The sequence below is a fragment of the Apaloderma vittatum genome, unplaced genomic scaffold, assembly GCF_000703405.1.
Source record: "Apaloderma vittatum isolate BGI_N311 unplaced genomic scaffold, ASM70340v1 scaffold32060, whole genome shotgun sequence".
NCBI classification, from domain to species: Eukaryota; Metazoa; Chordata; class Aves; order Trogoniformes; family Trogonidae; genus Apaloderma; species Apaloderma vittatum.
Window position 1 is genome coordinate 56,064 of NW_009696805.1, and position 22,993 is coordinate 79,056.

Below are 22,993 nucleotides of genomic sequence, written 5' to 3' on the forward strand. Positions count from 1 at the left end.
CGCGGCCGTGCAAACCCCCCTGCCAGCAACCCCACGCACAGAACCCGAAACCTCCCAACACCCGAACCGCAGCCAGGCTCCTCGCTTGTGCTTTAGGCTCTACTTGTCATACAGCCTTTGCTGCCACTTCGCTTTGGTAACACAAGAAGAAGGTAATTATTTAAAACAGGCTGCAGAGCCAAACCCGCCTCCTCTCCAGCTCCCCACACCCATGCCTGCAGCACTGGGACCTGCTGCTGAACAGACACCCCCTGCACTGCCCACAAGTGCTCTCACGGGAACAAGGAGAGCACGTTTCTGAACGGGAATCTGCTCTGAGAGAAGCCGAATTGTTTTGCTTTATCAAAGCAGCTTACTAAAGGGGTCAAGAAAGCCTAAAAATTAATTCTGAGTTGTGTATGTTTTATATATATATATATAAAAAATTTTCCTGGAATGCTTCACGTTAACTGTAGTCAGCTAGGACGGGCAGTAACTGCTTTTCAGAATATGTGGCCCCTTCAAGCACAAGCCTAGATCCCCCTCTCCGGGCTGCACAGCTGGAACCATCTCCACACCACGGGAGGTACAGGAACTGCAAGAGGAGGCAGGGTCAAGCCAGGATCACATGTATGTCCATGCCACCAGCTGCTGCCATCCAGAGCTTGGCACAGATCTATTTAAATTTCACTCCAGCCAGCGTTCCTTGTATGTAACAATTTTGACTGCAAACGTTCACCACTCACCTCAGGTGCTCATGCATAATGCCTGAAAGCATTTAAAAAAAGAGCATTACTGTAAATTAAATTTTCAGCCATTTTTACCCTGCATGTAGTAGATTTGACAAACCAATCTATGCCAGAAAGTACAATCAGTGAAAGAACTTTTTACCTTTTCCTTTCCAAACAGCCTGTTAGTTGTTTACAGAAAAAAGAACAAATGTTGAACTGCCACGTTTCATTAGTCTCGACTGGCAGAAGAGGATTAAAACTAAACCAGCAAGAAAATCAGTAGGGCTGCTGCCAGTTAGTGCTACTAGCACTGGACACAGCCTTCCCTCGGGACAGCTCAGGACCAGATGAATAGCAAGCTGACCCCTCAGCTGTTCACTTGGGTAATTAAAACTAATTTGCACCTGTGATATAAAATTAGAAGACGCCCACTTAAGTATACTTGTTCCTTTGCACACGAAGGGGCACTGTCAGGAGGTAGCTAGTTTTCAAAGCTGTTAGTCTGGGGAGGGCTGAAGAAATCCTGGCCTTTGCTCCTCAGCACCCAGCGCATCGTTTCAAACAAGCGAGTGCTCACTTAGAACCTAACAGTGCCAAAAGCTTAACCAGTGGCCAGCCAGACTGCAGCGCGGACTGACAGCTCAGAATACTTAACTGCAACTTTTACTAGAAATATTTTCTATCTTTCTTTGTACAGTACCAAGTGTCGCAAAGGTGTCAGGAATTCAGCTAAAGGAAGAGTTCTTATGTTTCTCTTCAGCGGCTTTGTTGTTAACGTCAAACTCACAGAACCGAAGCCGAGAGATATCAGTGAAGCTCAGGGAGACCATGCCAGGGATGTGACTAATCCTTTCACAACAAATTTAGAAATCTTTAGAGCAATTGTGCAAAAATATTCAAACTGCTTTTCAGCAACTGCTTGCATACTGAATTAAGTCACTCACGCTCTACTGCACAGCTAGCTACAAACACTAAACCACACTAGAAATTAAAAATTGTAAAGAACGTGAGCATTTAACCAGCCTTGTGACCAAGTCTGTAAGTACGAAGCCAGCTCTACCCTTCTGCAGACTGCATTCCAGTTCCCGGCATGTGCAGCAGTATGTGCATGTCAACCCGCAGTCATATTCACAAGATGGTAAGTGTTTTTGGAAAACAGTTTATTTGGGAATTACATAACATTTTAAATTTTCCAAAATACATCTTAACTAAATCCCTACAAAAGAAATCTAAATAAGTACAGCAATATGAAATTAATTTTGTTGCAACAGTCATTAAATATTTACTTCCACTAATATATACATACAAAATGCCACACCGAGCTTGTTTACCTTTGGAATGTGTGCTGCCTTCCAGCAGTTACGCTCCATCTCCATATCCTTCAGTTCCACAACATGAAGACTCAATATTAACACTTTGTACATCCTTTATTATAGGCAAAAATCAAAAGTTTGTTGCTGTAGGGTGGTTTGTTGTTTTGTTTTTAATAGAAATTACAAGTAAACCTCTGCAATCTCACAGCTGTGGTAGTTTGTCTACTGGGGTATCAAACTTGAAGTCTGCTGGGAAGAGATCTGGAGCTCGAGGATAGATCAGCCTGTATGACTGTCTAATCGTAACATCAGCCACACCAGCAATGTCACCAATTTCTAAGACAAAAAACAGATAAGTGATTAGTTTTTACTTTTTGCATTTGTACTAAAGAAAACAGCAACCATAATTTATCAGGAAATGCTATACACTTGGCTTAATTCCTCACTCTCTCAGAAGGCTGGTAGAAAATGGTTTTAACCACAGTGACTAATATTCTGCATACAGCGGTGTGTCTTCTGTGCCATAACCCAACTTCTGCTATCAGTCTTGGGATACCAGTTTCAAGTTGGCAGAGGGCCAAGAGCACAAAAGTTATTAGAAACATGTACTACAAACTCTACATGTGCACAGCAATAATCTAGTAAGCCGACATCAATACCTTCATTTTTGCACTTTCATTAAATATAAGCAAAACCAGTAATCGAACTTTAGAAAGACAAAAAGCCACACCTTCAGCTAAACATGAAACACATTTACCTTAAAATACATAGAGAAATAAGTCAGAGGCACGGAGCACTGCTTAACAAGCAAAGGAAACATTTGTTCAAGAAGCACAGAAACTTAAGGTTATTCGAGATTTAACCAAGTTTTGAATTTAAGCCTTGAACTGCTTGAAAGCCTTCAGAATTGGCTGAGGACACTGAAAGAGTATGGAGCCACATCTGTTTCCACGGCAGACAACTGTGTTTTGTTTTAATGAGCGCTCTTAAAGAGGCAGGCTCCAACAGCTCGAGGCGGGCGAGGAACAAAGGCACCGTCCTGTCCTGCTCAGGCTCCAGACCACTCACAGGCCCTGGAAGCTGCCAACCCAGGAGAGCCCCCAGGGCAGAATAAGCAGTGACGAATGCAGAACAAAGCACCACCACCTGACAGATTTACCTAAAAGCACCTCTCTGCTAACAAACATATTTACCATTTTACATATTTAACATTTCTCATCTGAACTGGACTAAACACATCACTGGAGCTCCCAGAGCCAGCTACTAGCACCTGGATCCATTTGTCACAGCAAGTTGTAACCACTGCAGCCTCGGCTCCCTTCCCTCCCAGTGCAGCACGGCCACAACACAGCCTCCTCCTGAGCCCAGGCACACGCCTCCTTCTCCGAAACTCTGGAGGCTCCTCTGCTGCAGCTCAGGAACAGCCCCCAAATCCTGACTGGCTTCCCAAGGGCTACCCTACCAGAAGAGAGTCATGCCAAAGGTGATCTACGGCCAAGCCTGCTGTCCCACCACTCACAGACTCACAAGAAGTCAAAGAGCATCTTCTAACTTCGGTGATTCCCCGGCTGCTAAAAGGATTAAAGACTCACTGTAATCTGAAGCCATTACGCTACCTGCGGCTGCCCCCATGTTTGCATCTAGAGTATTTCAGAGCAGTAGAATGCACACGTACAAATATTAGCATGGGTTAAAACTATGCTCATTTGAATGCAGTGATCTATGGCATCCAAGAATCCAACTCCCAGTGCCAGAGGAAAGCAAACTCCATTTACACTGAGCATAGCCTATTATTCAGTTTTCGTTTGAGGGAGCAGGAGATCCTGGTTTGGTCCTTGCTGCCTGCAATTAGAATGGCAGCTTATCACTACTTGCACAGACCTCATCCAAGTTTTACAGTAACACTGAATTCTCTTTTCAAGCAGCAAGACATGAGGAAGGAAAAAGAAAGAAAAAAAAAAGGTGACATTTTACCTTTTTGTGTTCTTTTCTCTGCAGAAGCTTGTGATGCCATATAAATAGCTGCAGCGGCTACAGAGATAGGGCTTCTCCCAGGAACCAAATCTAACTCCACAGCTTTACGGGCAATATGTGTTGCTGCCATTTGTACTTGTTTCGGAAGACCCAGATTGGAACAGAATCTTGACATGAAGTCTCCAGTTGTAATCAGATCAACACTGGTTTCAAGAGCTTTCAAAATAAGTTTAAAACACCGGCCTATTTCCTTCTTTGAAATCCTGGACACTGCGCATATTTCTAAAAAAAAAAGTAAAAATTAAAACTTTAGGCTTTAACGCATCTGGTCCCTCAAAATAATCAAATTTGATTCACAGAACATTAAAGACCCACAAAGAAGACGAACGTCTTGAAGGCCACCATCATTAATAAGCTTTGCATATCTGTGAAACTTCCAAGCCACTTCAGGCAATGCACATTTTTTATTAGGAGCTAATTAATGCAGCTTGCTTAATAAGTGAAATTTGGTACTCAATACCAAAAAACTTGTATCTCTGTCAGGGAAAAGTTGCACATATTTACTGTAGAACTGTTCGTTCTAATTGAGTTACAACAAGTCTCATCATCCTCCGATCAAAGCAATGCCTTTTCAGTTTCACCAACAATCAGAATGACCTTCAAGTGCTGATTTTTTTCCATGCATTATGACCAAAAATCCCACGCCTGAAAGCCTACTCACTTCACACACAACAAATTTCTAGCCTCCCTCCTACCATTCCCGTCAAAGAAGAGCTGTAGCGGAAAACCACCAATTCGGCAAAGTCCAGGAATGAGAAAAGCAACCTCCAACAGTGACAGTAACTAGATCTTTACTTCCTATCAAAATTGAATCCGTATCACTGAAAACTTACCTTTAAATGTTCTTGGAACACCCTCTTGCCTACAGGCTATGTAGAGACAAGCAGAAGCAATAGCATCATTACTCCTTCCCTTCAGGCTCTTCTGCTCATACACTTGCTTGAATAAATTATTTGTTCGATCCTTCAAAGCAAGAAGACTAAATTTAATTAACTCTGGGCCGTTTAATTAGCAGCAATATCAAAAATTCATGCGCTCATTATATTATGCCAATGAAGTCAATGCCAGACCAATTTAAAGAAGGTAGACACGAACTTACAACTATATTTCTAGGAAGGTTGATTCTATCTGCCATGTTCGTAATTTCTTTAAAGGCATTCATCATTGCACGATCAGAGCTGCTCATAGTTCTGCGATTCTGGTATTTTGAATTCCCAAACTCATCAAAACTTGCTGCACCTGTGCCCTGAAAAGAAAAATTTTTGTTGTCATTAAAAGACAAGTAACTTCCTCTTCATCTGAAGAGCAAAAACCTTCCAGCTTTATACATCTTAATTCAAGGAATGAAGTTCAAACAGCTGTGCAGATAAACATCACTGAAGTAAATCACGCAGTCAAGCATTGTCCCAAACATCACGTTCTACACTTTGCACAAGTCTCAAATTGTGAACTGACTTTCAAGGACCACAGATTGCACTGGGGGTTTTCTTTCCTAATGTAAAAATAGTTAAAAGAATAAAATTAATAATAAGCAGCCAACATGTGCACATCTCGACAATCCTGTCAGCAGCACTGAGGTCCACGATTACGTTTTATGCAACCCCAAGGTCATTTGGGCTGCACCTGCACCATGGCAGACTGGGAGTCAGGAACACAAGATTTTATGGCCAACTGGAGACCACTTGTTGCAACACTAACTCAAATACAATAAAGAAGGCATGGGCAAAGAGAACACCCAAGCCAACAACCTATTCAAAACCAATTTTACACTGTGCCTGCTAGCAGTCACAAGCCTCAATTGTGGCAAAATGTAAACATCAATATATTTTGCTTTTACAGGAAAACCAGAGTCTTCTTAAAGAAAAGCTTGAAGTCTTAGGAGAAGTAGGAGCCTGGCAACAAAACGTGACAACTTTAAAACAAGCTTCCAATATTCTTTGCCTTTTTTTTTTTTTTTGGTACCTTACAACAGATAGTACAAATTACCTATGTCCTAGTTTCACTGAGATAGCCTCGTAGAATCAGTTTTCTATTCAGGAAAGCTGCCTTTCTGAGAAGACTGCAGCACCTGATTCAGTGAGAACAAAGTTGATGTGACACTTTGTTTTCATGTGTGGCCAACTATGGTTTGCAGGTCTAGGTCATGATCAAGGTCTTCAGTGCTTTCGAGTTAGCCAGGTGGTAAAGCCAGGAGGAGCCAAAGCCAGGGCAGCTGACCCAAGCTGGCCAACAGATGTATCCCATACCATAAACGTCACGCGCCCTGTAAATTGGAAAGCTTAACTGGTGACAGTCTCTTTCTTCTCTTGATGGCCACCATCCCTAGAGGGTCTCACCCAGCATTCTGCTCCCGAGCCCCACTCTCCCATTGGTTGTGACCATCACATTTTCACTTGAGCTTACGCTAATAATGCTCTCTCTTGACCATTCACTTAGACCTGTTCTACTTCTCAGCTCCCACGGACTCCAGTTCCACCCCAAGCTCAGTGGATACACCTCTGCTGTTGAGACCTGTATCTGTGGTGCAACCCACACTTTCATACTGCTGAGGGAGTCTGGCACAGAATCCCTCCTTGCAAGTTTCCCTTGCTCCTTGAACAGGCCCTCTATGACAGATGCTAGATTCCAAGATCATTCTTGGTTTGTTTTTTTTCTACTCCTTCAAACATCTTTTCAGATCTAGAACCACTCAGAAATGATCCTGGCATCAAAAAAGCCAAGGGCTGCCCCAAAGGCAATCCTACTTCCTTGACTGGACTAACACTTCCAACTATCCAAACATTCTTAGGTTTAAAGCCAAACAAAGAACCAAGAATCACGCACAACAAACTTCAGACCACAAAGAGCATTCCAAACAGATCTGCAACACTAGACCTTCCTTTCAGAAATTATGCCAGAACAACTTCCCTTGGCCCAAAATACAGCTCAAAAGGCTCCTTCCTGGCCACCACTCATACACCTGCAATGCATTACAATACGTGTGTGCATCGTGGCCTCCTAGACAGCTCTACGCACCAATGCTTACTGAAACTGCTTGTGCTCAAAATCTTGTAGGTACCAGAACAAAGACAAAGGCCTATCAACCCTGACAAAAAGCTGCCATTCCTTGTCTATTTAGGCTTCATGCCAGGTAGTCCTTGACCAGGAAACACTGCTCCATCCTGTGGCCATCAAGTATCCACTTCACCACAGGATTTGCCTTGTGCCACTGCACAGCACCTAAAAGATTGATTATTTTTTTGGTAATGGTTCATCCTTAACATCTCATTTTTCACTTTCTTGCTGAGACTTAAGGCAACCTTTTCCTCTGAATATCTGCATAAGTGTATTGAACCTAGCAAGGCAGCTGCAGGCAAGCACTGTCAGCCAAAGGCTTTTACCCTATTGGTATGAACACTCTCCAAGAGCCATACCCAAGATACAGCTCACAGCTATAAAAGGGTTGGAAAATACTCTTCCATCTCAACCACTTAAAGAAACCACAGCCATTCTCCCTGCATTTGCTATTTAAATGCACCATCTACGTTCCTTCTGGAGCTTTCAACTGAAGGACAATGCTTTGTTGGCTTCAGCCCTTAACAATCATGTTACAAGTCCTTTCCCCTTTATGGGAAAAACAGAAGCCACACACTTTTAACTGAAATCAAACAGACTTAGGATTACGTGTTCTGCTGTTGTGGCCTTTATGTTACATTTACTTGTGTCCTTCCCATCTCAGCAAGAAAGGTACCCACCAAAGTCAGGAGTCCCACCTGTTTGGCTTTCAGAAAGAGCAGAAACCTCATGGATATAATCCTGCAAACAGCCTCAAAGATAGTCAGAACAAGAAAACACAGTGCCGTAAACAGTCGTAATCTCTGAAGGGGTTTGATGGATGTTAACTTTACAGTGCTGGCAGGTTTGTACCCCAGTATATCCCCTTCAGTTGCAGAAAGAAGTGTCACCATCATTGTCTTGATGTTATGCACAGCACCAAGAAATGGCCCCAGGTCCAGCAGTCTTCCTGCCCAGTACAACCAGCTCGTTATACAGCCTGATGGATCCTTGCTTCTTTTTCAGCCATCATCCCTTGATATCTTGCCACTTCCAGGACCCAGCCATGCAGTCTGACAACAGCCAGCTTCCTTTCAGAGGCATCTGATGAAAGGAGAGGAATCCTATACCAAGAGATTGCATTAGTTTCCTGTTTGACCAACCTAAATTCTCTGGTAGCTGCAGTCGCTACAAAAAGGAAGACTAACTAGAAAGGGTGACAAAAGACAACTTTTTCCACAAGATAGGTAGCAAAACTTGAAGTTTTCTTTCAGGTTCATAAAAGAGTTATTTGTATCAAGGTAGATCTAGAAGCTACTCGATCAGTTATTTTTCTTGAATTTTACACGAGGATTTTAGAAATAGCTATAACAATCTGGTAATCAAGTCAAAACTAATGTCAAAATTCACCAGGTCTCCAATTGATCTGCATTGCCATCAGATCAAATGCAGCACACAGTATCTACTTCTAGAGTGATACAGTTCTGTGCCAATATCCTAAAGATCTGCCTGAAGAATGTAAACCACTTCCACCACAGCCAACTACGCTATTCATCCTCCTCTTCACAAATTTATCCTTCTTCCAACATATACTGTTGCTGCCTCAGACAGATGGGTCCCTTAAGTACTAAAACCAATTAGGAACTGATCCCTTTGCAGGGGCAAAGCAGCCCCTCTTACGCTGCTAGCAGATGCAGACCAGGCACACTACACAGCGCCAGCAGGAAGGAGACACAAAGTAGCGTCTCCTGTTTCCAGAGAGGAAAGACTGACAAACCATTCTGTGAAGCAGAACTGGCCCCTTCCTTCACTATTTCAAGGCAACAGCCAGTCACCAGAGCTTTACTGTTTGAACCAGCAAGTGGCTTGGACTCCTCTTCCACCTGCATTCCCAGGAGCTTACAACAGTATGATGTGCCATGAGAATTATCAATATCTTTCTCTTTTGGATATTCCACACCACAGGTTGTGGTTTGGGTATTTTTTTGGTGGAGAGACTGTGTTCTTCTGGGGAGTCATGTTTTGTGGTTTTTTTTTTATTTTAAAGATTCTATTACCTGCAGCTCTACCTCAAGCAGAAAGGAATACCTCTGTTCCTCGTCCCATGCAAAAGGCTAAGGCAGTATCTGGCATGCAAACCTGGGGTCCGCTCCAGGCCATTCCAAGAATTATTGTTAACTGAGAAAATACAATCTTACCCTGCTTCATTCTCTCGCATTCATGAAGGCCGTTCTGTACTCTGTTGGATACTACTCATCTACCTCATGACTACAGCAATTTCACCCTTGTTCAATCACTGTGCATGTCTAGGTCAATCCTCGCCCCAGTCTACTGCTGGCAGGGACTTCAGACAACTGCCTGAGTACTACTTCCTTGGTGTAGATATTTTTGCTGCTAAATTCATGTGCTTTCTGCACCAATAGGAAATTTCTTCAGCATCTTCTGATATAAGCCATTCTTTTCCTTTCACACGACAGAGGAAAAATGCAGGTCCCGATAGAGTTCACATCAATGAGCTGACATCCCAGAGCCTCTGCTCACTGGCAAGACAAACACCGGAACTCTCATGCAGAACACATCCTGGTTTGTCAAAGAGATTCCCTATTTCCTGTAGAGAATGATGTGTCTCTCCTGTGATTCTTCCTCGTGCAAATAAAGTATCCACAGAAGGACAGATTTCCTCCTCTACATTCTCCAACTTGATCCTGGCATTTCCAGTACTTGGACATTTTAACTCACAGTTCTCATAGTTTTAACTCATGCCCCACTGATATTCCTGCCTCTTTGCTGAAGTGAAGAGAGTGGAAGTAACACCACAGCACTGCAAACTTTTCTTTTGTTGAAGAGGTCAGCCCTTTCCTGCTACTTCCAGGAAAGAGCTACGTTTTACACACCATTGAAATGTAAGAGTTCAGTTTAGACAAAATCTCATTGTAAATACATTCTCTGAATAGTAGACATACAAACACGTACTTGACATAAAACCACTCAGATTTCATAAAATCTAGTATTTCAAGCGTTACCTTGCCAATCATTGTACTCAAGTCGCCATCGCTCAACAAAGGATTCTGGGTATCCCCAACTCGAGATGGATCTTTGGTTGCTTTGTCATTGCTGAAAGTTCTCCACTCTGACCCTACATCTATGACCCGGTCACCTGAGTTCACAAAAAGCAATAATAGTCTGCATTAATGTTATGTTTTGAAATACTTCATTAAATGCTAAGTTACACATCTGAGTTCTCTACTATAAGACAGCAGTCTGTTGGCATTCCCAAACAGAACAGTAACTTACAGAACAATGTACCAAAATGTCTGGGATTTACAAGTTAAGTTGAAGGCAAGGGGGGAAAAAAACCACAAATACAACTAGAGCTACACAGAAGATATATGTAAGTAGAGAAATGCATCCAGAACACAGTTACAGTTATCCTTAAAGAGTATCACAGGATCTTCAACACACAAAAGGAATCAAGATCTTGTTTTCAAGCTGGAGGTCACAGCTGCCCACGGATGTTCTGGGTACTTTGACAGATGAGTATGTTTGTGTAACTCAGGTGGACTCACATTTGCCATGTGTTCAAAGCACACATGTGAATTTCATGCACAACCTCATTAAGCTGTAGTAAAACATTTGTATGCATGAGCTCCAGGTCCTTGGTACTCTGAAATATGCCACCTTCTAACCCACCATAATGACATTTTTGCAGCATAATTCTTGTTCTTGAAGGGAGATCTGACCCTGCCTAACTCCATTTCATTTATGAGGCTTGACAGTATCAACACACAATATATATGCAGAACTATATCTTCTTAAACTCAGTCTACCCTGTTATATCAGGAGAAGTTTAAATATAGATTCAGAGTAAGCAGAAAAAGCACTAAATCCACATTCTCTGAACAAAACTTTCCCTGCAGTCCTCTACTGTCTCACATTCTTCTAAAGCTTTCCTAGAACAACTTTTCAAATCAAGAAGTAACTCCAACCAGCATCCTAATGCAGCAAAAGCCCTACAAATAATCACAATATAATCTTAAAAATGAAAAAAGAAACCACACCAAAACCCCACCACACAACACCCCCACCCTCCCTGCTGTTGGCAGTGCAGTTCATTCTGTTCACAGGTCTGTTAAACGCTGCATCCCAAAGGTGTTGCCTCTAGAGCACTAGCACAGAATTTCTAATACATGTACAGAAAAGCTCAAAGGATATAAGAAGAAACTTCAATATAATTGTCACTTCGCTTTGCTAAACTTGAGTAAAAAATAAAAATAAAATCACTACCTTTATCAGTGTTTAAGTGCACTGTCAAAGAAATGCAAAAAAATAAGTACTGTTGACTGCAAGAAAAGTTTCTAGTATAGAAAGCTTAGCACGAAACCACAGAGGCTGGTTTAACCTGGTGAAAACACAAGCAGACAGACAAAAACACTCTGCAAACATCGGTAATGATGAGAAGCTGGAGAAAATAGAGGTGTGACGAACAGAGTAGTGCAACTGCAGAGTTACTTGGGGGGCAGCAAGGGAGGAATCTATTCTGAATGGAGAACTTAATTCGTAACAAAATTATGCAAGGAATATGTTTGAATTTGAAACCTGTGAATGAACCATATGAAATCACAACACCAAAAAAAGAATGAATTTTGGTTAGAAATGTTCTCATCAATATTTGCCAGCCATGCTCACAGCTATATTCCACCTACTGCTCTAACAAAAGCCGGGGGGGGGCGGGGGAAGGAACAGAAACCAAAAATCCCAAACAAGAGCAAAATCTTATCAAAAGCTAGAAGAGTAAGAATATAGCACCATAAAAGAAGGTCCAAATCCATTCTTTCTGCTACAAAGGTCTCCTCCCCGCTTGCAAGCTTAAATTAGCAGTGTGCTCCTCTAGCTCCTGGACTCCCTGTAAATATTTGATTCAGTAATGCTCCTTCTATGGCCTAGCAGTAACTTTAAGCCAACCCCCTAATACTGTTTACAGCATCTAAAAAAAGCAAAATGTACTTAAAATTCTGGCATGGTATAAATAGAACACTGAGTTCAGGGCAATGATGTAATATTTTTTCCACACAAGTCGGAATGACCTAAATGACTCACTCAGGGATCTGCCTCTTGTGAGTTATGAACCATTCCTGCTCTAACAAAAAAGTGTTATATCATTGCCTGCTTTGGCAAACATATTACACAGGATTGAGACTACTACTTCAGAGTGAGAAAAGATGAAGTAGAACAAATCACTGAATATAAAGCATTTGTGTAATTAAGATGCAGTATGCAAATATCTACTTTGCCAAGAAATCTGCTATTGCAGAAAGTGAGTTTTTCTGTATACTCTCCATGTCTTATTTAAAATATACAGAGGTCCTAGGAAGCGCATTCCACCTTTCAAAATGCTTCCATCGAAGTGTGACACAAGAAGTATCAATGAAAATGGAACAAATAGGCAAAAAGGTTTCCATAGACGGAATTAAGCCCCGCCCTAAGCAATCAAAACAAAACCTTGAAATACTAAAGCCCATGTTACAAAAAGCAATGTCAGGAATCAGCCTTGAAGACTGGTCCCGAGTTACAGTTCAACTCTTAAACTGAATTTGTTGGGTCATCCGCTTACTGATTTGCTTTCCTGAAGCACACCGAAAATGAGTCTGACGGTCAAACAGACAAGTGAAAAAAACTCCCAGTAAGTACCTTCCAAAACCGTCTCTGCCTTCTCACATTGTTACTATATTGGGTTTGGCAACAGAATCGAGCTGTGGTAAGTATGGGAGTGACTGCAAATTCCCTTCACTGCTTCCTTTTGATGCAGTCCTTTTGAACAAAAATAAGCTTCACTAGATATGGTTACATTAGACACTCCGTTGTTTAATTTTCATCAAATAGATGAGTTCATCTCCTCAGCTTCCTCCTCTGAAGTACATATAAAAAACACCATTGACAGGAGCAGATCTTTGTGGAACCCACTCCAGACTGATACCCTGAGGCATCTTTCTGAACACATGAGGTTTTCCCCGTTGCCCCATTTCACTTCATAAACCATTCTCTCAGCATTCAGTTACTCTTTAAAATACAGCCTAATAGACTAACACAGAGGCTCTAGTGGAAATACACACTGTAAACTTCACTGACTCAGGTTATCCACCATCTGAAAAGCTCATTTAGTAAAATGCAGAACTGTTATTCCGAACGGAAAACCCCAGACCAGGGTTACTGTTCTTCACAACTGCCAAATGCAAAGCGTACATGGTACAGAAACGCAAGAGTAAACTCAGGTCAGTACCAAAAAATAAAATATCACTTTGAACAAGTTTTTAAAAGTTAGTTTAAAACAGCTGCACATCACAAATTATGTATGCTTGCTCGCCCCTAAAAACATAAAGTGATTTTTCAGAGGAAAATAATTTTATTCGACAAGGCTTGAATTTGCAATTATATACTTAGAGAGAAATAATAATAGCTCTTTCAATGTTGCACTTCGCTTGCAATAACTTATAATACACATGTATTTTATTCTCTTTTTTATATTTTGTATTATCTGTTATATGAAGACAATATAGCTGCAAATTGAGGATATTTAATCAAAACAAGAATAGGATTAAATTCAAGCCTCAAGTAACATTATCTTCCATATCCAGTCCTGAAACAAATCTGAGAAGGTATATTCTTAAGTCTTCTTCGGAGGAGCTCTGATGTTAGCTGTACATTGCATTAAGCTCTACATATTATTAACTAAGATTTTAAATATTTAAATAAACACAGTATTAAAGTTTACTTGCAGGTACCAAAATACCTCTTGTTTCTACAGAATGTTCCATTCTTACAGTTAGTTCAGGAATCTGCCGCCATCTAGTGAGCACATACGTTATACTTTTAATTAAAAGCATTTTACAATGCTGAAATTTTTTTTTAAAAAAAAGAGACAGAATTACAGTTCATTACAGTCAACTCCTTATTAGCCAGAGTCACGAGGTGCTGAGCAAACCACAACGAAAGACCAGGTAACAGGCTAAAGCTGAGGAGAACTGTGAAGACCCGTAACTGCACAGAGCCAGGCTGAGCTGAGCTGGCTTCTCTTGCAGGCCAACAGCCTCCGTTTGCAGCCTCTCCTCACACAGAACGTGCTCCGGACCCTCAGTCACTTTTGCAACTTTCTGCTCCATCAAGTGTCCATCCAAGAGCCCAGAGTCAGAGAGAGGACCCTGCATAGCTACTCTACATTTTATTTACTAGCTTACACACTGCCCCATACAGTGGTGATCAACTTTATAGCTTCCAAAACATAAACTCGACTTTTTCTTTTTTTTCTTTATTGTTTTTCCCTCCAGTTTTCAGCTTTAGAACTTCTATTTAAGACTAGATATATTAAATGTTACAAAAGAATGAACTCTTGGAGGGGAAGGCAATCTTACAGTCACAGCTTTTTCTACAAAATCTTCATGCTGTTGTAAGATAGTAATATCCTCCGCAAAAACTTATCTTGTTTTCAATAAATTGTCAACACCATAAATGCCTCATCATCAATAGCAACACCAGCCTATTCACAAGATTCAGCTGAAACAACAAACAGAACCAGAGCAGGCTTTGAGACCTTAAACAACAACTCCTCAAAACAAAACAAAATTCCACAAAAGACTGACTGGTTTCTGAACATCACCAGCACCAACAGGCAACTACAGACGAAGCAGACAGCCCAGCACTGCAGGCAAATGTTACGAGAACAAAGGCTTAGCAGCTCCTGCACATCAAAACTATGACAAATTTAAAAGGACTTCTGAGCTTCCTAAGCCATCAACTTGTAATAATTTTGGAGGAAGCAAAGAACAACAAAAATGTTAAAACAATCTAGCAGACAAGTCCAATCAGTTGAAGTTACAGCTCTTCAGGACTTGTGGCCTTTAAGACACAAACAGCTCAAGTATTTGCAAAGGATGCTCTAAACTACAGAATCTCTGTGAAAATGTTACCTCTGATCTACATTGCACCAAAAAAAAAAAAGCAAGAGGCTTTAGACTCATTTATCTCCAACCAGAGAAGTTCATTTCTAGCCCTTATTTGCCCTAGATCACTTTGCCAGTCTGACAAGGAAACAAGTAAAGAAGCGTTCCCTAAATAAGATTACTCAAAACATTGCTGTCATTCCACTAGATAAATCTAGTATTTCAACTAATGGAAGCATTCTTCATAGTGGCTCTCAAACAGCTTTGATTCCCAACCTAGAACCCACAAACTAGAAAATCGCCCCAACCCTCCAGGAAATTTCATGCTAATAGCGGTGCTTATTACATACCCTGAAAAAGACGCCAACTTTTGACACTTGAAGTCTAAGTTTACCCTTAACACATGTTATTGCTGAAACAGCTAGAACCATCACCCTTGTCTTTAAAGCTGAAAAGGCTGGACTTAAAATGAAACAGACTACTGAAAAAGGCTAACAAATTACTTTCTTCATATTACAAATTCCCTGTGCCAATCAAGCATCCATGAATGCTCACGCAAAAAAACCAACTGTTTAGAATTTCAACACCCTTTAACATCAGCTTTCCTGGATGTAAAGAATTTTATTTGCAAGGACTGACTTTTGTCATACACTTTATAGTGCTCTGGACACCAAGTGCAGAAGCAGTCACCAGATATAAAGTGACGATACAAATCCATACCTAAAGATTTTTACCTGTTTAAGTAGTACTTCAAACTGAGATTTAACATTTTCGTTTTGAACAGTGATAACACTCACAGAAAGAGGTAACCATGAACATACACCCAAATAGTAAAAGATGTTTTCACTTTTTGGAGATACGAAGATACTAGAACAGACTGCATAATTGCCCTCTACTAGATCCAAGTCAGAAGTATTTAAGTGCCTTTACTAACGGCATACTACTAACAACTGAAAAAAAAATAAAAACTTTCTTCGGTTTTCAGAAAACAAGCATCTACATATAGATGCACTCAATCTTATCCTGAATGACATCTTGAGTAATGAACTGGTCAGCAAAGAGGCAATCACGAAACCCCTTCCTACTCCTTTGTCACATTGCAGAGAAAAAATAAATTTGCAGCGTAGTTAAATCTTACATATTCCTCATAGATCATATCTGAATTTGAGATGTGCCATTTAAATCTCAAACTTTTCAGAAGCACTAGCCAACCAAATATTCTGACAGAATTTTATAACAGCCTTACTGCTGACCACATGCTATTTCTTTAGCTGAGCACACAGAGCCTGGAATAAATATGTGAATATAGGTCATGATCAGATTCAAACCTTTAACAAGCCGGTCTGTGACCAGGAATTCTCATCCGCTGAAGACAGACTTAGCCTTTTTTATTTAAGAAGGCTATCCAAAAAACCTCCATGCAAGAGCACTATTCTCTTCTAAGCCATAACAGTCTACTGAAGCAGACAGAGCTTTCCAGAGAAAATCACTAACTGGATGCTGAAAACAAACTCCTCACTGCTCCAGCTCCTGCACATTAAGACAACACTTAATGAAACCATGCAGGAGTTTAAGGCAAGTTTTAGGCCAGAAAGGTATTCCTACCTAGCTGAGATGCTAAACAGCTGTATGTGCCACTAGACTCATTCTTATCCCCCTCTGAAATTCAGCTCATCACCTTGCCACATTCAGAAAATTCCATGCTTCGTATTCCAATTCAAATCTGCTTTCTTCTGCCCTGTCTGGCATATCAGCTGACTTCCAGTCTTTTTTACTGCCTAAAAGGCAGTAAGCAAAATATTCGCCTATCAAGAAAGAGGATTTACTAGCCTTGTCTTCTCTAACAAAATGCTTCTCCTCCCACCAAATCTGTCTGAACAATGAGCTACGGTCCATGTTTTACGTGAACACAGTACTACCTAGTTCTCCAAACCCCAAGAACTCTTTTTGTGAATCCTCAAGACAGCACATGAACACTCATCACACCATGTATCACACGACTTGAGAAAAGTACACATAATAAAACAAAAGACTTATAACAACAGACAAATTTGGTCATAGACTTGGAAAGTTCCAGACGCACAACAATCCAGCTTAACATAAAAATTCCACGGGTAATTGCAGTTTAGGTCTCTGCCCACCCTTCATGCAAAAGGCCAGGAGGAAAGGTTACCAAGTGGGAAACAGTTACCATGAGATGATGGAACACAAGCTAACCCAGGAAAGGCAACAGTGAAAAACCAAATAGGAGTTTGTAGTAAATTGAAGCTGTATTTTGCAGCAGCAATAAAACAGCCACCAGCTTCAGTCATACGGACATGACAAGATTTGTTTTAATACTGCACAGCAAAACAGCACAGTTTATTTAGAACTGAAAAATGCTGCACAACGAAAAAAGCAGCACATTGAAATTTCAAGTTAAATCCAATCTCATTGAGACACTAAGAACAATGTACTCACGAGTCAAAATGAACTTTGATTAAAAATCCCTCTCAAAAATCCCTTCAAAAAGCGGTACTTCCAATATACAACTCTGCCCCAGACAAGGAATCCAACTGTTAGAGTCAGCTCCTCCTCCTCCTAGCCTTCTACTCCCCCAAACTTTTCCACTGCATCACCCTTTCAGCCACAGACCTGATAAATGCAACCTCAGTCACAATACTAGTAATACTGATTTCATCTCATATTCCCAGAAGATTGATTATAAAACCTGATAAGTATCTATGTACCGGCTATTTTTTCCTACGGCACAGTTCTACATCTAACAAACTCACACTTTTTCCACAAATGTGTAACTTAAGTACATTGCCATAGCAAGCAAGAAAAACTTCCAAGTGAAAATACACTTAGTTTGGTCAAAGAACCTTTGCTAAATTACACTAAAGAAATCACCAACGCACAATGGAAAAAGTAAAAAAAATCACAGCTACACCACTATGAACTTTATAACAGTGAAATAAATGCACAAATTCAGTATTTACCATTCTACTCCACGCACACCAGCAGTGCCCTGCAACACCAAAATCACAGTATTTTTAAAGTTCTTTTGCTACAGAGTATATGGAGTCTTCTGGGGTTTGAACTCTTCTAATTGCTCCCTTCAGCGATAAAGATCTCACTAACTTTCAAAGCATTCCCAGTGTGCCCTCTTCACAGTAGCTACACGCTGTGACCATAACTTCTGTAAGCCTTGAAACACAAATCCATGATTTTTCTATGCAAGAACAGAAAATAAGATCATTACTCTTTTAAGGGGAACATGTAGCACAGAACCCACAACAAAGACATAAAAAGTTTTCTCATTTGGAAACAAAATTTTGTCTTCACTCCTTTAAACTATCCCCTACTTCACACACATCTCCAGAAAACAGCCATCAAGAATTAGATCTGTTTTTCTCTAAATTTCTTACCAGACCAGAAGAGAAAATGTTGAAAGTTAACACTTCTGTTTGGTCACGCATTCTTCAATTATTTGTCTTCATCTGATTTAATTGGTTTTCCGAACTAGCTGCTGCTAGATACTCTAGCTAATGAATTGGACATACGTAGGTGAACTATGTCAGGTGAGACAGGACGAGAATAATCAGCCTAACCAACATAAATGTTAAAGACTTTTAGTGATAAATCCACAGAAACGCCTGCTTGAAAAACACTGCGTGCTTAAAGAAAAAACACCTTTTACCCTACCAGTATGGTGGCTGTAAAGTAGACTAAGACCATTTTAAACACATTCTAAAAATTCACCTCAGCAAGTCTGCATTAATATACTAGTGATTCTGCTCATCAGAATGCTGACAACTTGAATTAAAGAAATCCCCAATGACATCGATTCAGAAGAGACCAGAGAGTAAGTCTCTAAAGCAAGAATACCTTTGTGACTATGCAGCAGAAGGCATGTAAGTGGGATTTCTGATAAACTCCCTCTTCTTCTAAAATCTGAATTATCTTCAAAGTTATGAATTGATCAAGATGGCTTTCTAAATTTTGATTCAACTTCAATGGCAGCCACGTAACGAGCTGAACATGGAACAAATTATTTTTAGGCAGTAACTTAGGAGCCAATTTCAATAGAAAATATTGCTGCAGACATTTGAATTTTTAACCAAGTTTATGGTGATTCATTTCTCTTTATCAGAATTTATGCAATTTAGACCAGTCCTCCTTTTAACAAAGCAACTAACAATCCCCCCCCGACCTTTTAAATGGTTTCATAATTTTAAAGGAAAACATTACTCAAGTATTTTATCATTTACTTTAATAAGCTACGTGGAAGCTTGCTTTTTGCATAAACAAAAGACAGATATTTCAGTCACCTGGCTAAATTACTACAACATTTGCTGCAACTTACTAAACTTTAGCTTTACGCTAACAACTCTATGAAAAAAAATTATTTTGGTGCAAGACAGGAGCCAAAACAAAACCAGTACAGTCTAGGAGAGAGGGATATAAAGCAATCTGAAAAATTTAGCACCACTGAATGAACTGGCTGAACACTGACCCGCAAAAATAGAATTTTCTTTTGGTCACAGCATCGCTAGAAGAAATCAATAGAAATAAAGGAGGTTTAAAGAATGTTCATAACATGAGCATGAACAGTTTCCCTTGCAGAAGGAATGCAGACACCAAAATGCACAGTAAGATGTTCATCCTAGGAAAGACACAGAACAACAAATATGTAGCATGTCCTATGACAACACGGTTCTTTCTCCCTCTCTCTCACTCAAGCAAAAACAACGTCTAAAAGACCTTTCATTTTAAATATTCCATTATACTTAGACATACAGTTTAGCCTGCAGAAGTTGCTGCCACCTGAACTGAGTAAAGGAGTTTAGCAAAATTCCAGAGGGAAAACTGGATATTTACTTTGGATAGTACTAAAAGCCTTAGGAGAAGGAATTAACAAAAACAGGTGCTGGCAAGGATATCAAGAGAAATCCTTCAGGGCAGAAGATAACTGCAACTAATGGGAAACTGAGACTTTTTTTCTTTTAAGCAAGTTATTTAACAGAGAGCTTTTATTACATTTCTTATACTCTCCTGACTGAAACAAAAGTCATTATTAAAGACTGGACGAGACAGGAAATACAATATATTTTAAATTTTCCATTTTTAAAGAGACTTTGATTCTTTTCGTAACGTAAAAATTTACCAGAAGACACACTATTCAAAACAGTAAGCTTTTAGCCAAAAGAATATCATGAAAGAAAACACATAGAATCAAAAAAACCTTTTGAATACTTGAATTATCATATACCAGTTTTGTGGGAAAACAAACCTACACACACAATTAAAGTTATATGGTAATTCATAAAATGATGAATAGCTACTTACCTACTACTAGCCCACACTCAGAACAGATCATATCACCAGCTCTGTAATCCTCTACTAAAATGGAATCTGGATGATTTGGGCAAGTCACTCTTGGAAGCACATCCAAACTAAGAAAAAAAAAATTAGAAGTATTAATTATTACTTTTAATCAAGCAGGCTGCATACCCAAAAGTTTAAACGTTCCTTGCTGAAAAGAACACTTCAATAACTTTAATGACAGAATGTTAACCTAAGCACTTGAACTTTTAAACGCTGCAACAATACATTTGACTATCAAGAATTAAACTCCAAATTTTTCATGATGTATCTCGTACCAAAAGCATTTCAAATTAAGACATTAAAGAAAAATCTGAGTAACAGGCTTAATCAAGTGCAGTCTAACTTGCAGACTCTCACTAGATGATGCTCCCCAAGAAGTTGGTGGCGATTACTTTATTGCAAAGGAGCGTTCTCACTCACACTAATCAGATCAATGTTACTTACCAGGTCCTTATTTCAGGAAGTAGCGCGCGCACACACACACCAAGACGTTTAGAAAATAGTCGATTCTACCACTGCTTTATTATTTTCAAGTATTTGAAGGAAAAGTCCCATTTTAAATTAACTTATTAATTTTGAGATCTTAGAAAAGAACTAAAAAATGAAGAGACTATGCGACAACTTCTTCTGGTAACAGGGGATCTGTCTCGTCCACACTCACGCATGTTCAAGAGTTACAGCAGACACAAAAAACTTCCTACAGAGCACGAGCACTATTTAACACAACAGCTTTTAGGTACTGACTAGAGCAATAAATAACTCCTTCTAACCAAACTTTTAAAAAATATTTCATTCAAATGATTAGTGACTGTTCAGTAATTCAGTTAAAACCAGTCATTTCAGAAGTGGAATAATTTACGGCTGGGGTAGGTATATTCAACAAAGCCATCTTGCTCAAGCTAAAAAGCAGAGGGTATGGAAGCTGATTGTAAGAAAAAAAAAATTTCTTATGAGTACCAACCAACCTCAGTCTGACTGTGCCAAAAATAACTTCTAATCCTTTCGTTGTAGAAAATATCCTATTAAAAGTTTAGTTAATCTCAGTTCCTCTCTTTCTCACTAGTCCATTATTTCAGCCTAATCTACGTGATCCATCTTAAATGCTGCTTTCTAAACATTAATTTTTGTATTTTTGATTCACGAGAAAACAACCTAAACATTTCAGTCCAGTGACTGTTCTGAAAAATAACACTTGAAAGCAAAACTGAAAATCGGCATCACTATTAATATTAAAGCCTCCAGAAAGAACATGTACACACAAGATCTTCAGATGTAAATTATGTTCAAAATACTACATAAAAGCTCTTTAAACTACCTTCCTTCTCACTGTTCCCAGCCAGCAGTTTCATATGACAAGACAAAACTGTTGACAAAGCATGTGCGATCATCTGACATTTGGCATTACGCAAAAGGCCAGTGACACACTAAGCGAAAGGAAAAAGAAAAAAAAAATCCAGAAGCCTGAAAGAACACTAACAGCATGTCCTAATTTGAGCTAAACAGAACCAATTCTGATCAGCAATTTTACTTTTCAGCTCAGTCTGTTTTAAGAGGCAGCACTTTCTGAAGTTAGCGCATGTTTTTTCAGATAGCACCTGCTACCAGAAGTCGCAACACCTGATGGTTAATGTTACTGCCAGGGACTGGTGTGCAGAAAGGCTCTTGCTTATATTTGCTCCTGTTGTAACCAGGGTCACTGCTGGATGTTGTGTGCCACGCTGGGGGTGTCAGGAAGTAAAAGGGGTTGCAAAGAAGTAAAAGGCTGCACCTCCTGTGAGGAATGCACAGGACAGGTGGCCAACAAGAGTATTCCATTCCATGTATGTCAGTCAGTATAAAGCTGAGGGGTCACAGGGGTTAAGCTCTCTTCTTCAATGGCTGGTATCCGAGGAGCACTCTGTCCCATCTTCTGCCTTTGATCCTGAGTTTCCAAATCCAGCTCCTGTACCCAGCTCCCCTCTGCTGCTGAGCCTGGGGCTTCCTCAGTGTCGCCTGCTCTGTGGTATCAGTGGGGAGCGCTATGGGGGAGTCAGGTTTATTATCGGTTCTACATATATTTCATTATTTCCTTACCAGTGTTATTTATTGTTTTATTAAAGCTCTATTAAAGTTTTCTTCTGCAATCCATAAGTCTCTCTGCCTCATTCTCTTCCCCTTTGGGGAGGGAGAGGGCTTAGAGAGTATCTGTCAGTCAGAGCCCAGTGCCCAGCTCAGCACTAACCCTCGACAGTGTTTTTGTTTCAGACTTCACCTTCATGAAACACTGCAAAATTGGTCTTCCTATCTCAGTTTTAACTCGTTTATCTAGTCACACGCTGTACTCCCTGTAACATACAGTACAACACACCAAGCCGTCCACACGGGAGGAAAGCGCAGGGCATAGGGGCAAACGGCCGGCTCGGCCAAGGCAGCCGAGTGGCACTGAGCCGGGTGGGAAGCTCTCCCTAGATCCCAGGACAGGTTTGACAGGAGGAACAGAGTCGCTCCGCGGGCCTGCCCGCGTTTCTGACTTGAGAATAAACCTCGACACATCTTACGGGAAAAAGTCAAATTCAGATCCCGGGACCCGTCTGGGCACTGACCGGTGCCGGTACGGATC

At 40.3% G+C, this 22,993-nt stretch overlaps 1 protein-coding gene across 1 annotated transcript; it reads right to left on the bottom strand.

The window, feature by feature from the left end:
• Positions 1-1,874: 1,874 nt before the first annotated feature.
• Positions 1,875-22,926, bottom strand: GTF2B (general transcription factor IIB). Its single transcript, XM_009876338.1, has 7 exons — positions 22,742-22,926; positions 20,356-20,462; positions 10,114-10,247; positions 5,157-5,303; positions 4,891-5,020; positions 3,998-4,279; positions 1,875-2,359 (listed from the first exon to the last, which is right to left on the bottom strand). Exons 1-7 carry the CDS (start codon positions 22,924-22,926, stop codon positions 2,226-2,228), a joined length of 1,119 nt encoding a protein of 372 aa, XP_009874640.1. The 3' UTR covers positions 1,875-2,225.
• Positions 22,927-22,993: the final 67 nt, after the last annotated feature.